This window comes from Hippopotamus amphibius, chromosome 11 (assembly GCF_030028045.1).
Source record: "Hippopotamus amphibius kiboko isolate mHipAmp2 chromosome 11, mHipAmp2.hap2, whole genome shotgun sequence".
Taxonomy (NCBI): domain Eukaryota; kingdom Metazoa; phylum Chordata; class Mammalia; order Artiodactyla; family Hippopotamidae; genus Hippopotamus; species Hippopotamus amphibius.
In genome coordinates this window covers 97,862,769-97,879,826 of record NC_080196.1, presented here as the reverse complement: position 1 = coordinate 97,879,826, position 17,058 = coordinate 97,862,769, and the positions used below count along the sequence as shown (strand labels likewise).

The following is a 17,058-nucleotide window of genomic DNA, read 5'->3' as shown; positions in this document are numbered from 1 at the left end:
GGCTGCAACTTTCAACTGCCAGGCAGCTGCAAAGAAAACCTGAGCAGCTGGTTGACCCGCAGCATTGGGGGGGGGGGGGGGGGGGGGTTGTCTTACTGTGTCAATCTGAACATCGTATTGTCTCAAAATAGATTAGAAAGCAAATTCCACTTCAGCCTCAGCTCAGAGCACCAAGAGCTCCTGAAAAATGGACTTGGTGATATTGTGACGGTTGGCAGTTTTAGCATGAACCACGTAATCTTTGAACAGTCCGTCATTTGGAGTTTGCCTCCAGGGCTGTGGCCTCTGGTGTGCTTTAACTGCCGGTCACCATATTTTATGCAGGAGACCAGAAAATTGGTAGCCTAGAAGGGACAGGCAGCTGAGAATGGTTTCATTTGTATCCCTTCCTTCCTCTTTTTGTAGTCCCCAACTGGAGAAGACTGCCTCAGACTGTCCTTCCCCTGCACAGACATGCTGCTCTTCCCCCAGTGATGTTCTGCTTCCGTTTTCAGCAACATGCTCCATTGATTCAGTCCCCTGGGTCAGCTTATTGAGGAATGTTTTCTATATCTGTATCTGTATATAGCACACATATATACGTGTATATAAAATATGCACATATATATCACACACACATACACACACATATACATACACACACACACACACACATACACACACACAGAGGGAGACATACACACAATGACTGTATTATCTTTTTCTTCAACCTAAATGTTTCTTGTGGCAGTTTAGTGTCATGTTCTTAGTTGTAGCCCTTGCTAATGCCTGGACAGTAACATCATCTCGGGTTTATAATGTTTATGTAGTGTATTTTCAACTTCATCTCTGAGTATAAGTTGGGTGTAATCCTATGAGAAGACAAGGAAACACAACTGGGTAACTTTAGGAAACTTTCAGTTTTATGATTTTATAAATGCCTAAGAAATTGGTTGAGGATGCTTTGAAAATACAGGAGGATAAAGGAGGAGATAGGAGAGGGAATTCGTAAGGTGACAGGAGAGATGTGCCCTGACTTGGGCCTTTTAGGTGCCAGAATAATGATGTTTAAATCCCACTTAGTGCCTCCAACTTAAGCATTGTTGTTGGTTTGTTGGTTTGTTTTTCATATAAGTGAGGAGAATCATTTCAGTCACTTGTTATTAGTGAACTTTTATTCCCAGAGCTTTTATATAACCTTGGTGGCCTGGGGTCTGAGGGAACAGGAGGAGGGGACTCAGATGATGGAAGAGGCTTGGGATGGGGGGACTGGCATGGAAGGAGCACAGGCTTTTGGGTGGGGAGACCCATGTTATAATCTCATCTCGACCATCTGCTAGATGTGACTTTGGGCAAGTTCATTAACCTTTGAGAGTCTGTCTCCTTATCTGAAAAATGGGGCTTAGCTGAGGAAAAAAAAAAAGCACAACGTCTACCCCGGTGTCTGGTACATAGAGGAGGTTATATTTTAAGAATAAATGCTAGCTCTTTCCTCCCTGCACTTGAGTCTCTCTTATCTCAGCCAAGAGCAGAGAATAAGGCACAGAAGCTCAAGTTTGAAAAACCATGTGCTAAATAAAGGTGTGTGTGTGAAGGGGGAGGTTGATTACAGAAAATAGGGATTAAAAATCCGTATACTAGCGGAAGACTGGAGAAGATCCAAGGAATATTCTAAACTTGCCCATATTATAAGCATCATAGGAAATTAGGTTAACTGTTCTTTGTTCTGGGCACTGCATTATATTTGGAATCTATATCAAGATGAATACTTTCTCCTTTCCACACATGCTTCCTAATAGCCCCTCACAAATACTATATTGGATTCCGGTACGTCCACCCGTTAACAGAAGAAGCAATTGAAGAGATGGAGAGAGATGGCCTGGAACGGGCGATTGCTTTCACACAGTATCCGCAGTACAGCTGCTCTACCACAGGTGAGGCTTCTCTCCGACAGTGGGAGGGTGGGTCTGGCCCTGGCAAAAATAACCAGGGAGGCTGAGCGCGGAAGGAAAGGATAAATCATTTTCGATTTGAATGGCAAATCCAGCCTGTCTGTTTTAAACGTGAGAGTTCAGCTCAGTCCATTTGAAATCTCATGGTTCATCTGTCCCTTGAGTTATTAGCCAGTTGCCTGAGAATTACAAATGGTGGGTGAAAGGCAGTGGCTTCCTGTGTTCAGTGCTTTAATGCAGCTGTGTAATGGATCAGTAATGAACCTTAAGCCACTTTCTATGTTTGTGTAATAAACTTTATTTTTATGGCTACCCTAATATTCTTATTAATGTAGCAAAGGTGTTAGTTGTTTCCATCTTGCAAGCAGAGGTGTGCATATAACGTTGGAAATACTGGTATGTATTTTGGTTCTGCTGTGGTTGTGGGTTGGTTCCTGGTTTAACCAAAGCCCAGTCTAAGATTTCCTTTGCAAACTTCTCTCAGTGTTCTGGATGTGGGGAAATGCTATTAGGTGCTGTTTCCTGTGTATTTAATTGGAGCTGGAGAACAATCTGTTTTGCCAATCTCTGTATCGTTAGGTAGAGACAAGCCTTCTACTGTCACCCACAAACACATTTATTTGCATCCTTTTTCAAAGTTTGGGATGAGCACATTTTTACTCCCAAATTGCTTTTGGACAATAGTGCATATTATTTCTGTAACTATAAGGAGAAAACAAAAGGCTACTAGAAGAAATCTTGAAAGCCTGGTATGTGCCTTAAATATTTATTCAGAGCACCTGTGAAAATGCCTGAGCTCTCAACACCCTCAAGAGTTTGAATGGTGATTTCTTTTGGACATATACCTCAATAACTTTAAATTGTCTGGTAACGTTATTGGAGAATAAATCAGATTTTGTAAATTTCTAAGCTATGCTTTCTCCTGGCTTTAAAAAATATACCTCAAACATGTAAATGTCTACCCTCAAAATTAAACAAGTTAAGAAGATGGTTATTTATTTGACAAAGGATTGACTAGGATTTCATTTCACAGCTGGCTCTGCCAGTATGTTTAAAACGTCAGTGTCTGTGCCGTTTTTCCCTAGTACATCCACTGTAAGGGCAGGTACGTCTGCACTTCAGTGATTTGAAAGCCTTTGGGAAGCACGTTCATTCTCTGAGGCCACTAGAGCGTCCTTTATCTGTTGTTTTATTTGGACACATGCTGTGGCTGCACCAGTATATTCTATGTATCAATCACTTTTTTTAATCAGACAATTTTTTTAGTTATGCTTTCCCCTTACTTACTACTTTTGGTAGTTCATCAAATGTTTCTGAGTAATCCAAAAGACCTGCTGTATTTTCCAGAAGTCCTTTTGAACATTTGAAAATGACATTTACCTATGAAATGTGGTTTGCAATGTGAAGATGATGGTGACTACTTTGTGATTTCTGGAGAGATGGTTTTTGAACCTGGAATGGCCTCAGTTTGGATTTATCTGACTCACTGTATTCTGCTCAGAAAAATGAAGCTCAATTAATTTTTTTGAAAATTGAGTCTTAGCCTGAGAGTACATGTGGTTTAAATATGGCTTTGTCCTGGCTAGCATTTTAATCTGGAGACTTAACTGATGAATAGCTCTCATAGAGAAACCAGTGGTGTTGGGAAGCATGGCAGTGTTTTGGAGCATTTACCCCGTGTGAAGATTGAGGAGGAGGCCCCACGTTGGGGTTAGTTTCATAGGATTAAGGCTTGGCTCCAGTGCCAGCTTCTCTAGGCCAGGAAAGCAGTTGCACTGGGTTGGCACCATCTGCTTTCCTTCAGTCTTTGAATTTTCATGACTTCCATCGCTTGCTTAGAAATACAAATTTTGTTAGATTACCTATAAAGATTTAGTATCCATTTAACTTATTCTAGAGAAGGATGATAATTTTATAAAGCAGGTAAAAGTAGAGAATGCGCTTAGAAACCTTAATAAGCTGGTCTTCTTATCAAACAAGCCGGTCTTCTTATCAAACAAGCCAATAAAAAGGATGGCTGTACAGCTTTTATTGTAATATGGAAAATATTCATCTCATAATACTAAGTAAAAATGCCCTAAATACTCAGGATACGAAATTGCACATTTACTAAAATCATGACTTTGTAAAACAAAACAGCCGTACAGAAAAATAATTGGACAGAATTACCTTAGAATAAAACAATGACTATATTAGCATTCTGGGGTCATGGCCAGTTTCTTTTTTCCTTTCTTTGCCATCCCCTACATTTTCTGTAAACGGGTTGATTACTTTCATAATGGGAAAAAATTTTAACATGCTTTCGATTGTAAGACTTGGTCCTTGCAAATAACGACTGCTTATATTTCATAAATCCTCCACCATTGTGCTTCTCTAGAGAAGTGGCCTCAATACTCTTTGAAAGGCTGTTGAAATTGATTACTTTTTAGTGACCTTCATTTGCAGAGTAGTTAAATCTATTTGCATTTTAGAGTATTGAAAAGATTATAATTAGACTGATTCAGTGCAGAAGTTACTTACTTTGAACTTAAAATTACTGCCTTTAATAGTTTGTTTTTTATTTTCACCATAATCCACATGTGTGTACTAAGTGACCCCTGTATATTTCAGGCAGCAGCTTAAATGCCATTTACAGATACTATAATGAAGTGGGCAAGAAGCCCACGATGAAGTGGAGCACGATTGACAGGTGGCCCACACACCCCCTCCTTATTCAGGTAAGCCAGCCACTGCCAGCTGTCCGGTACCCCACCTTCTGGTGTGGGTCCTGGTACGTGGGTGTCCTGAGTCTTGCTGTTTTCTTATTTAAATTGTGTGTTAGGGATTTAAGAAAAGGTATTAGAGTCTTGATTTATTACCACAGGAGAAAGTAAATTGAAAGATTAAAGGGTAAACTCTTTTCTTTCTTCAGATTAATAGTATTAGTTACAGACCAGAGTAGAATTATGTTTTGAGTTTTGTGTTTCACAGTGACCAAAAGAACGTTAAAGATTATGCAAGGAAAGAAAAAGATGATGTAAGGTGTTTCATCTAATCTCCATTCATAGATTGAATAACTGAGAAACAGATCCTCTATTTTCTAAATCCTTTAAAATATCAAAAGATTTAAACATTTTAAAGGTAATATAGGGCTTCCTAGGTGGCGCAGTGGTTGAGAATCCACCTGCCAATGCAGGGGACACAGGTTCGATCCCTGCTCCAGGAAGATCCGACATGCCGTGGAGCAACTAAGCCCGCGGGTCACAACTACTGAGCCTGCGCTTTAGAGCCCGTGAGCCACAACTATTGAGCCCATGTGCTGCAACTACTGAAGCCCACATGCCTAGAGCCCGTGCTCCGCAACAAGAGAAGCCATGGCAATGAGGAGCCCGCATACCACAATGAAGAGTAGCCCCCACTCACCGCAACTAAAAAGAAAGCCCGCGCACAGCAAAGAAGACCCAACACAGCCAATAAAATAAATAAATAAATAAATAAATTTAAAATAAAGGTAATATATCTACATGTTCTGAGACAGAATAAATTTAACATTTCAGTTGAGAAAGTTTCATATGTTAAAAGAAATTTCGAATTTCTCATATACAGTTCATATTTATAATATTTATAGTAATAGAGTTTGATTTTAGGAGAAAGTTAAAACTACAATTCTAAAGCTTTGAATTGCTGTTATTATATATGTTTTTGCCTTTTGAATATGAGAGTACTACTAGTTATTGTCCTTTATCATATAAATATTATTCTGTTCTGTTGGTGGAAGTTTGTACCTTTGAGTTAGTTTAGGTAGAAGAAATACTAAGTGATGTAGATTTCATCCAGTTTATGTTTCATTCCTCTGACTTTCTCTGGCAAAATACCAGCTTCACACTTTTTTGAAGCCTGGAGTCACTTAAAATCTGTAACCACTAGATGGTGGTAGACATCGTTAAAAGCTGGCTGGTTTGCCCCTCAGCAGACCATGTTTTCCTTAGGCCCATAGGTGCTGTCAAGGGTTAACATTAGGTTGAAATCCAGTTTTAAGTACAAAGTGCAAAGTGAAAAGAAGGCGCCTTCCCTCAGGGGTGGGTGTAGTTTTGGTCTCGGTGTGGTGTCCCCCCCTGGTTTGCTCTTTGCTGGGTTCAGTCCAGACCGCCTGAAGCCCCAGCCTGGCCTGCCAGTTCTGCTCTTGGAAGCCTGTGATTGGAAACGAGGCGGGGGGTGGGGGGGGGTTCAGGTCAGCACTGACATGTGGCAGCAGAGAACCGAGGGATCTGCACAGCATCTGCCTGCCCTGATCGAGTGAGTAATTAGATTTGCATTAAAATTCAGTCCTTTGAAAAGGGGGGAAGCAGAAAGATGGAAAGGGCTCTTCACTGAGGAAGTCTCCCTTCATAAAATGAAAGGGAATGTTAGAGGCATTTATCTGCGCTCCTGGATGGTGTGATTGAAGGCTCTGAGAGCTGCCTGCCTCTTTCATTCTGCGGAGGGATTGCACACAGAAAATACCGCAGATGGATTTTAGGTGATTTCAGGAACGCTTTGGCTCGCCCATGGTACCTCAGTTTCAACGAAGGCTTAGAGTCTGTTGTAAGCCATAACAAATTGTGTTTCTACTCGCAGTTATGCAAGATGATAAAAGGAAAAAATACTAAAATTTTGAGGATACAAAAATTGATGATTAGACTTTTATTAGTATTACGTAGATTACACGAGAAGGAGGTTTGATATCTAGCAGAACTAGAAAAAAACCCAAACTAAATAAAAACTAAAAATAAAACCTGAAACTAAAATTTCTGTTTTTAGGCTACGTTTCTATCAATGCTTATTATAGGTAGTAATTACTCAAAATAGTCATTTTAGTACTGTTATCTAGCTGTCGGAATATTTGGAGTAAATGTAAGTTCCAGGCTCCTATGTAAACTTTGCACTGGGACTCCTTATCTAGGCTTTTGTACAAACAGTCTTTTCTGAGCATCCTTAATCTCCAAACACTGCAAAGACCACCAGAAAATATTGTTTTGTCTGTATCTAATCCTATCACATTGACTCTGTAGGTAAATTATAAATTTTGAAAAGGGAGCTCACTCTCTAGGCACCGTTTTGTGCCTTGGAGCATTAATTTGTCAAATTTTGAGGGTTCTGGAAAGATTAATAATATCCCAATATTTATTAGGGAATAATTTGTGCATCCTATAATATTAACCACTGATATACCAAAATGCCAACAAGTACAAATTTACACAGTTCTGGTAAGTTGTCCTTTATAATTTTTTTAAACAATGTTTTAAAAACCTTTTTATTTGGAAATAATTTCAAGCATGTGGAAAAGTTACAAGACTAAGAATCGTATATGAGGAACTCATTTCTTTGTTTAGATTCGCGTATTAATAACATTTATCCCACTTGCTTTATCGTTTGCATGCTGTGTGTGTATGCATGTGTCTGTGTGTCTGCGTATACATAATTTTTTTCCTGAACCGTTTGAGAATGTTATACAGACACACACACACACACACACACACACGCACGCACACACACAGAGACATGTAAAACCACCCTTTACACCTAAACAGCAGGGATATTCTTTTCCATAACAATGATACAATATTCAACTTCACGAATTGAACATTGATACTTAAATCTATCTAATCTACGTCTGTATTCCAGTTTTGTCAATTGACCCATTAAATGTCCTTTGTAGCATTTGCTTTATGACAGAATGATTAAAGAGGGAGATGAAAGAAAGCCTCTTCAGATCTGGTATTTCAGCACCTGTTGATGTGACTCGGGACGTGCCAGCTAAGGAAGGGGATTAACTGGTCTGGTGGACAGAGATGTGGGGAGGAGCGGGAGCTGCGTTCTGGCCCAGGTTCCGCAGATGGGACTGAATGGGCTGCACAGGCCCCCCAGTCGGCCTTGACTCCCTGCTCCGTGTATTTAATGAGTTGTACAAGCTCTCATCTGTTGTTTTGACGGTCGTTATGAAGATTGACTCAGTGAGGAAAAGGTCATAAAAATAGAATCATACTTTCTTATTCCTCTGTTATTTCTGTCTAATGTGTTTTAATGTGATATGCCCGAAAGCCAAACTAAAGATTTAGAAAGACCCTGTAAGCTGTTTTCCTGCTAACCGAGCAAATGAGAGGTCTTAAAACAACTTCTCCTTCCCATCTGTGTTTCCTTTCCATCTGGAAGTGTGCCCCATGCCTCCCCAGGGGAAGCAGATCCAGAGCGTTCATTTTCAGTGAGCCATTAGCGAGCTTTAGAAGTTTCCCATCAAATTCCCCAGGCCCCTGAAACCGTTATGAGCCATTCTGATGATGAACCTTAGTGAGAGGCACTGTACAGTTCTCAGTTTTTCACAGACAGTTCTGACGTTTGAGGGCTTCTCTGAGATTTTTGGTGTTGCTCTTATTTAAAAAGTATTTTCTTTTCCTTCCATGTCTTTATTCCCACTCCCTCCTTATCCCCCTTTCTTGCTGTTCCCACAGTGCTTTGCCGACCACATTCTGAAAGAACTGGACCACTTTCCACTTGAGAAAAGACGCGAGGTGGTCATTCTTTTTTCTGCTCACTCACTGCCAATGTCTGTAAGTAAGAACATTTTGTTGGATGACCCCGTGGTAGAGGATTTCCAAATGTGTGGCGTGGACCCAGCTTCCATTCGGCCTAAGCCCAGTGCAAGGAGGAACTCTAAAATCTCAAACTGAACTGGATGCTAATTTTAGGCGCATTTCTTGAAATTTAGTAACAATTCATTCAGACTATATAATATTGTGAATAGATATTGTCTTAATAGTCCCTTTAAAATGATAACTTGAAGATATATTCCTATATAAGAATTTTTAATAAGTGGGACAGTTAAAAGAAGACTGCTTTTGCCTGCCCTGTTGAAGGAGCTCAGCCTGAGGTTTCAGGGTGTTGGATTGTAGGACCTCCACATTTAGACCGAACGCTCTCAACCTCATTCTTTGTCCTCAAGTCTTGACGGGGCTGTTTGAATTCCAGGAAGTGATTAGTTTTTAGTTTGCCAAGTCTAGGGAGCACATTTTGGCCAGTGAATATAGAGCATATCAAATTATGATCTGGTTGCTCCTGAGTTTCTCACATTACACTGGGTGTTCATTAAAATACCCCACCTGTGCCATAGCTGTTGCATTTTTGGAGATAAGAATAATGGAGCTGGTGTACGTATGATATACAGAAGCGCTTGGGATAAGCAGCCAGTTTCATCAGCTCAGAACCAGCATTGTGTCCTAAAAACCTTGCTTTCGAAGCTGGAGAGGTAGAGAATTACATTTTCTCAGGTGTTATTAAGGTTTTAACTTCAGGGTTAATGGAGTTAACCCAAGGGGCCTGTCTGGGGCCACTCTTCTAACTGATCTGTGCTGCCACCTGGTGGTCACCAGCAGCGGACCCTTTGCAGCTTTTCTCTCCTCCATCTCACCTAGGAGGTGTCTGGTTCAGCAGTAGGTAGCTCTGGAGAGAAATTTCTCTCTTCTGGGAGCCTGCCTATTCTCTTTTCTGGTACAATGCAAATCCTCTTCACAAGTCCATCCTCTTACGCCTCTCTCATCCTTTTTATAACTGTCCTGTGTGTGATGAAGCCATGTCTGAAGTGCCAGAAGGGAAGCTCTCAAGCTGGGAAAAGAGAAAACACGTTTTTGTATGTGATAGATTCCAGGTGCTGCCTTCTCTCCTCTCATCTCTCACCTCACTTCCCCTTCTTCCCCTCAGGGACTAAGCATGCTGCTTTCAGGTTTGTTTTTGTTTTGTTTTGTTTTGTTTTGCTGCCCAGGGTCTTGGGAGGATAAGGGTGGGGTAGGGAAGAAGGAGGGATTGTCAAGCAAACAAACTGTTCTTGCAAGCTCTTCTTTTCCCCTACATTTGCTTCTAATGACTTCTCCCCCTTAATTGACTTTTTAAAAATGTATAGCGTTCCCTCAGCTTCTCCTAATGTTGACATCTCACATAACCACAGTCCAGTGATCACAACTAAGGACCAAAGGGTGGTGCAGTGCTGTTACCAAAAGGCTTTCCTCGGATCTCACCACTTCTTCCTCAGTTGTGCCTTTTCTGTTCCAGGGTCTTACATGGCACTTACTTGTCATGTCTCCTCAGGACCCTCCAATCTGTGACAGTGCCTCATCCTTTCCTTGTCTTTTGTGACCTTGATATTTTCAAAGAGTGATTTTAGTAGAATGTTAGTTATTTTGTAGCATGCTCCTCCATTTGGATTGGTTGGGTATTTTCTCACGATTAGACTGAGGTCATGTGTTAGCAGGAAGAATACCCCCCAGGGTGGTCTGTCCTTCTCAGTGCATCATATCGGGGGAACATGCGGGCAATATGTCTTACTGCTCATGATGTGATCCCTGGTCCTTTGTCTCTGGGGTGTCTTCTGGATTTGTCCATTATAAAGTCACTTTTTCTCTCTGTAATTAAAAATATCTTAGGCAGGCTACTTTAAGACTGTACACATATCTTTTTGTTCCTTAGACTTTTGCCCATTCATTTTAGCCTCCATCAGTGGATATTTCTGTGCTGTTCTAATGATGACTTTATATTTCCCTCATTCCTCCTACATTTATGTCTCTAACGGCAAACTAACTTTTAGTAATGTCATAAAATGGTTCATTGTTTTATTTCAACAGTGTTTACTGAACACATCCTATATTCCAGGCACTGTTCTACCCTCTATCATAAGATATGGGAATGAACAAAATTGACAAAAATCTCTGCCTCTAGAGAATGGGGGAAGGAGGACAGATAATAAACATAATACGTAAGAAGACAGTCTGGAATATTAGGAGGTAAGAGTGTTATGGGAAGGAATAAGCCAGGATAAGGGGGTTAGGGAGTTATCACACAACTAAATATTAAAAGCAGTAAAGATAAAATTTCTACCGAACACTTTCACAGGTGCGAGCAAGCTGTCCTGACTGCGAGTAGCGTTGACAGACGTTGTGTCCAAAGCGGTGCTGTGGTCTGCCGTTGTGGGCAGAGCGGGGAGAAGGGATCAGGAGGCACAGGCCATGCTCTCGAGGAGCCTGGAGTCTGAACCCGTGTGCTGCTGCTTTCTCTTATTCCACTTGTGTTAACCCCTTTTTCCCACCTGGTCCCCACAGGCGCAGTAGTTCTATACACCATCCGTACAGCACTCTATCAATTCCATTTCTAAAATCAGGGAGCTCCCTGGTGGCCTAGTAGTTAGGATTCCGGGCTTTCACTGCCATGGCCCAGGTTCAATCCCTGGTCAGGGAACTGAAATCCCGCAAGCTGTGCAGCACAGCCAAAAATAAAAATAAAATAAAATAATAAAATAAGCCCCTCAGGTGACTACCAAGAGTGAAGGCCCATCCCATACTACCTCTTCCTTCCCAGGTTTTCTGTCTCATTTTCCCTATTTCAGGTGAGGGATTGAAGAAACCCATCCTCTGCTCTGCTGTCATACGTTGTCAGTCTCCCATGGACATAGAATTTGACGTATTCCCAGGGACCTTAGAGATGATTGAGTACAGTGCTCTCCTTTGGCCAATGAAATTGATCCAAGGAAGTTGCTCATTGAGCTCAGACGGCATGGTTGTTAGTGCAGAAGACAAGGGCGGCCTCCGGACCAGGGCTCACACCACCTCACTGCACAGCCAGAGGCTCTCAGAACCCTTCACCGTGTTGGCAACTGAACACCCGTGTCTCTGCTGCAGGTGGTCAACAGAGGGGACCCCTATCCTCAGGAGGTGGGCGCCACTGTCCAGAGAGTCATGGATAAGCTGGGTTACTCCAACCCTTACAGACTGGTCTGGCAGTCCAAGGTAGGCGGCTTCCACACATCTGCAGGCGGCTGGCTCTTTTGAGGATGTCTGGTTTAGGACTTAGTTATAAAATGATTCGATTTGGCCCTTTCAGGTAGGCAGAACCTGGCTGCTCACATGAGCATAAGGAACTCTGCAAGCAAATAAGACGGAGGGGAAATCAAGTGACTAGTGGAATTCCATTGATTCCATTGAAACAATAGATTATTTTTAGTTGTAATCACAGAAATTGTTACTTTTTATATTTTGCCAACTTCGAGAAGGATTCAAGCTTAACATAGAAATACCAAAACCCCTTAGAGCAGGTGTGAAGCATGGCCCTCACTCTTACAGTGTGATGTGTGTGTGTCCAGGGCAGTGGGCTGTGGTGAGACGTGAGTCCCTGTGTGCATCGATCCTGCTTTCTCATAGGTTGGCCCGATGCCCTGGCTGGGCCCACTGACAGACGAGGCCATCAAAGGGCTTTGTGAGAGGGGGAGGAAGAATATCCTTTTGGTTCCGATAGCATTTACCAGCGATCACATTGAAACACTGTATGAACTGGACATCGAGTACTCTCAGGTTCTAGCCAATGAGGTAAGCGTGGGTATTAATCCCATTGTGATTTGTTTTAAAAGGAAACTCTCTCTGCAGTGATCTAATTGTATCGTTCAAAAATATTGTTCAGTATGTATGTCTGCATGTACTGCGGCCTCATCGCTCTGAGTAATACTGATCTGAACACATCAACTTAATTGCGTGTTCGCAGGGGAAAGCACTTTTGTGCCTTTTTGAAACTGGGTAGCCCAGGGATCACTGAGGGCAACAGCGCTTTGTGTAGTTTGAGTTCCTGTACTCTTTGAAAGTAATAAAAACTACATTTCCTTAAGAAAAAAATAATTATACTTCTCACCAGTTTGGAGGAAAAGAATTTTATTGTTCTGTAATTCCTCTTCTTCACCTAATAGTGTCCTTTGCTCGGGCTGTTACGCTGCTTCTGGTTGGGTTTTGAGGCACGTAGGAGTCATCGCCATTTTAGAGAAGGGCATGGAGTGAACACTGGCACAGTGTGTGTAACTTCCTTGACCTCTTTTATGCACTCACTTAATTAGCTGTTTGCGACTATGTTGTGATCAGTCTGATTATTGGAATAACAGATACCATCCTGAGTGTCTTGTGATGTAAGATGGATGGTATTTTATTCATACTGTTTTTGTAACATTTTTTTTCCTCTTAAAAATATATTATGGGCCCAAATATATAAATACAGTTATATCTATATAATTATTTTTTTTAACAAATCCTTGATTAGTATACACTTAAGGTATTCCTAAATTTTTGCTTTCATAAACTGCTCTGTAATAAACATGATTTTCTTTTTTCTTTTTCCAATTATTTTCTTAGAAGTAATTCCTAGAAATGGAATGTAAATGTTGATACAGATTTTATTGGATTGTCCTACAGAAATATATCCTTTAACTCTCCCATCAACAGTGTTCGAGAACACTTGGGACTTCCCCAGTGGTCCAGTGGTTAAGACTCTGCACTTCTACTTCAGGGGCATGGGTTCGATCCCTGGTTGATGGTGTGGCCAAAAAACAAACAACAGTATTTGAGAACACTGACCAACTGGTGTTACTTCTGCTGTTACTTCTACATGAAGTATCCTGCTGTTACTTCTACATGAAGTTTTGGAATATGATCGATCTCTTTTTAAGTTGAGAACTATGTATTTGCTGAATCTCACCATTTCCCCCTTTCCAGTCTTCTAACTTAAAAGATAAAGCAACTGAAAAGCCATCAGCATTTCAGAAAGGGAAAGGAGAAGATCTTAGCTACCTGAGTAAATAATCATTAGATATTTCACAGTTATTTGGGGGATAATTAGCTGGAATCAAGTGGATATTTTTGGAGAGGGGAGCAGGGATGGTTGTGAAACAGTCCTTAGGTTTTTAATTTAGATTTTTCTAGGTAAGAATATATTTAAAAACCCAGGTCTGCATATTGGATCCAATCTAGTTTCAATATACATTAAATTAATTTACCTCTTTTGGCACTTGGAAACAAAACATGTGTAAAAATTTAAGTCATTAAAGCAATGTTCTGCTTAGGTAGGGTCTGTAAAATATGTATTAGAAAGATAGACTGAAAAAAGAGTGGTAAGCAGATTTAAATTACTTGAGTATTCTATCAGATACAAACCTCAAAAATGGTTTGGAAACAAAGCACCCATGGAAAGGTAATGGGATGAGGGAAGGAATAGAAATTGAAGAGCAATTTTATGATAAAGAGGTAAAAATCAACACCTGTGTTTGGTCCTGGGATGGTTTTTCATTTCTGGGTAGTCTGGGAACACTTTGGTACTAAAACTTTGAGTTGTGTTTGTATCTGTGTGTGTGTGTTTATTTTACTTTTCGTAACCGTCAGTTTCTTAAAAAAAAAAAGGGAAAATAAGATGTGTATGTGTTTTTTCTCCCTTTTCTCATTTGATTCAGTGTGGAGTTGAAAACATCAGAAGAGCAGAATCTCTTAATGGAAATCCACTGTTCTCGAAGGTATCTCTAGTGTTACAACCATTTTAGTAGAACATGTCGGAGAGCAGTCCTCTGAGAAACTCTTACAGAATATTGGTTTTCTCATATATTAGAACATTTTGAGTTACAATTAATTACAAAAATAAAATCGAATTCCTTATACTCTCAACTCTTTTCTCCCTTAGAGAGCCCCCGTTTTCTTATTTCTACCCACCTCTCACTATGTCTAATTTAAAATCTGCCTTTCAGAGACAAGTTTCAGCAGTTGGGGTAAGGGGATTTCATTTTTTAAAACCTGTATTTTCAACTTTTATCTAAGCCAAGAATTCTTAAGAAAGGAAGACCTTATAGAACTGGGTTCAAAGGTTTCATAATTCGGATGAAAAGAAACCTCACGCCATAGTGCTTCTCTGGGCAGATGGGGGTGGGGTGGGGGAGGTGTGGGGAGCAGCCGCCGCTCTGCTTCTGATGGGTCTGTCCTTCTTGTGTCCGTCCTCCAGGCCCTGGCCGACTTGGTGCACTCGCACATCCAGTCCAACGAGCGCTGCTCCACGCAGCTGACCCTGAGCTGTCCGCTCTGCGTGAATCCCATCTGCAGGGAGACCAAATCCTTCTTCACCAGCCAGCAGCCGTGACCCTGCCAGAGCGCTGCTGGGATTCGGCAGATGCCCGGCCTCCAGACACCTCTGAGGTGGAGGAGGCTGTATTTAGCAACTAGGGAGGAAGTTACATTGGTGTGGGCCTTTGGCCACAAATTGTATGCTTTCTTGAGGAATGGACCCTGAAATCCTTAATGCGGGCTATTTTTATAGACCAATACAGTAAGCATTTATAGTCCCCTTCTTTGGGTTAAGTTACTAGTTTGGAATTGCCACTAGGCTATTTTAAAAAGGAGTTTTAAAAATGTATCTTGTGAAATGCACACATTTTTTTAAAATACCAAGTTTGGTTTTATTGTCCCAAAAAACCCTGCAAGGGTACAGAGAGTCCCCTCTGTGGGCTTTCAGGGTGAGTGAGATCTGTTTAAAATCTCATACTTGTTGGGCTTCCTAGGTGGCGCAGTGGTTGAGAATCCACCTGCTAATGCAGGGGACACGGGTTTGATCCCTGCTTCAGGAAGATCCCACATGCCGTGGGGCAACTAAACCCGTGCGCCACAGCTATTGAGCCTGCGCTCTAGAGCCCGTGAGCCACAATTATTGAGCCCATGTGCTGCAGCTGCTGAAGCCCACACGCCTAGAGCTTGTGCTCTGGAACAAGAGAAGCCACGGCAATGAGCAGCCCGCGCACCACAATGAAGAGTAGCCCCCGCTCACTGCAACTAGAAAGAAAGCCTGGGCACAGCAAAAAAGACCCAACACAGCCAATAAAATAAATTAATTAATTAATTTTAAAAAAACCACCCATACTTGTTTTTTGAAGTGAACATAGCTGAGTAAATGAAATATCATTTGGAAACAGGGTACCTAATCTTTCCCTCAGCCTGTGGGTTACAGACTGCTGGTCCAGTGATGTGGTTCCTACAGTGGCTGCTCTTGCCAGTGATATCGCTATTAATGGGTCATTTTGGTCCTGTGTGTGAACCTCACTCTCCTCACCTTCAAACCAAATCAAGTGTAGGTTCCAAAAGTGCTTTGAGATTCCCCGGGGAACACAGGGCTGATAAATGTGTAGCAATCCTGCATTTGTCATCCCCGCCTTGGTGGGAATCAATGGTGCCTCAGGGGAGGGGGCTCCGGCTGCTTCTTGTCTCCCAGGCAACAAAGCCGGAAGCCAGAAATGCTAATGAAGGGCTTCGTGTTCAAAGCCCCGCCCCCGACCTTTCCAATGAGCATCTTCTTCATCTTGGTTGAAGACACCTTTCCGAATATTTGTTTGAAGATTTATTTTGTAAAGTCAACTACGTTTTGTAACCTCAAATTCTTTCTTAGTTTACAATTTTTATTATAAAAATTATATAACCATGCTATAGGAAATTTAGAAAATAGAGAAAAGGAAAATAGCCACTTTAATACAACTATTAATTATTGTATTTCATGTTAGTCTTTTCCTGTGGATATTTTTGATGCCATTGTAACCTTGACTTTGTGAGTGAAAAGGTGTTCTAAAACGTAGAAATAATGTAGGATCAGAATTGGATCTTCTGTGTACCTGGTTGTAAATGAATTTTAAAAATCTGATGGATCCATAGTGAATTGGTAATAATTACTTTCTCCTTCCTTTAAGCCTTACAACTTTGTTTTTCAAAAGAGCGTTTCTTTGATTTTTTTTTTAAAGCCAGAGAAAGTATTAGTGGAGTCACAGATCTTCTGTATTCAGGATTTACTATATTAATAAATATTATGATATCATTAAGGTTTTACCAGTTTGATTCATTCTCTCTGTTAAATCAAAAGTAATCCAAAATTCATTAATAATCAAAATTATTAAATAAGAGGAATTTACTTGGTAATACAAGAAAAGAAACATGCCATCCATATTAGTTAATAGTTTTCCTACACTGATAACGGCTCTGAGATTTGAGTAGCGTCTACATTTTTTTTTCCCAAATTGGCTTTCCTATTAGTAGATTGTGTTTCCAGAAGAGGGTACAAGGCATAGAGAGTTGTTTAGAATTTTCCTCTTTTGTTTCCACCCGCTTTGGGGGGACTAGGTTCAAGGTAGACCTTGAGCGACTGTCCCGTAGTGAAGGGAACTCTGGGTTGGCGCTGGAAGGCTGGTTATGCCGGCAACCCTTCTCCCTCTTTGACTGCGTTAGAGTTGAATGTGTGTTATTTTAGAGATGTGGGAAACTCCAGTTCAGGAGCTCTTGCTAGGTGTCTGAAG

At 41.1% G+C, this 17,058-nt stretch overlaps 1 protein-coding gene across 2 annotated transcripts in view; it reads left to right on the top strand.

The window, feature by feature from the left end:
• Positions 1-16,571, top strand: part of FECH (ferrochelatase) — a 31,597-nt gene extending 15,026 nt beyond the window's left edge. The window contains exons 5-11 of one of the 2 annotated variants that reach the window (XM_057699890.1): positions 1,779-1,913; positions 4,542-4,648; positions 8,399-8,497; positions 11,612-11,719; positions 12,131-12,295; positions 14,194-14,253; positions 14,733-16,571. In XM_057699890.1, the coding sequence (XP_057555873.1) occupies positions 1,779-1,913; positions 4,542-4,648; positions 8,399-8,497; positions 11,612-11,719; positions 12,131-12,295; positions 14,194-14,253; positions 14,733-14,867 (809 nt within the window). In that variant the 3' untranslated portion in view covers positions 14,868-16,571. The remainder of the gene's footprint in view (positions 1-1,778; positions 1,914-4,541; positions 4,649-8,398; positions 8,498-11,611; positions 11,720-12,130; positions 12,296-14,193; positions 14,254-14,732) is intronic. The other variant, XM_057699891.1, reaches the window with a different exon arrangement.
• The last annotated feature ends 487 nt before the right edge of the window (positions 16,572-17,058 follow it).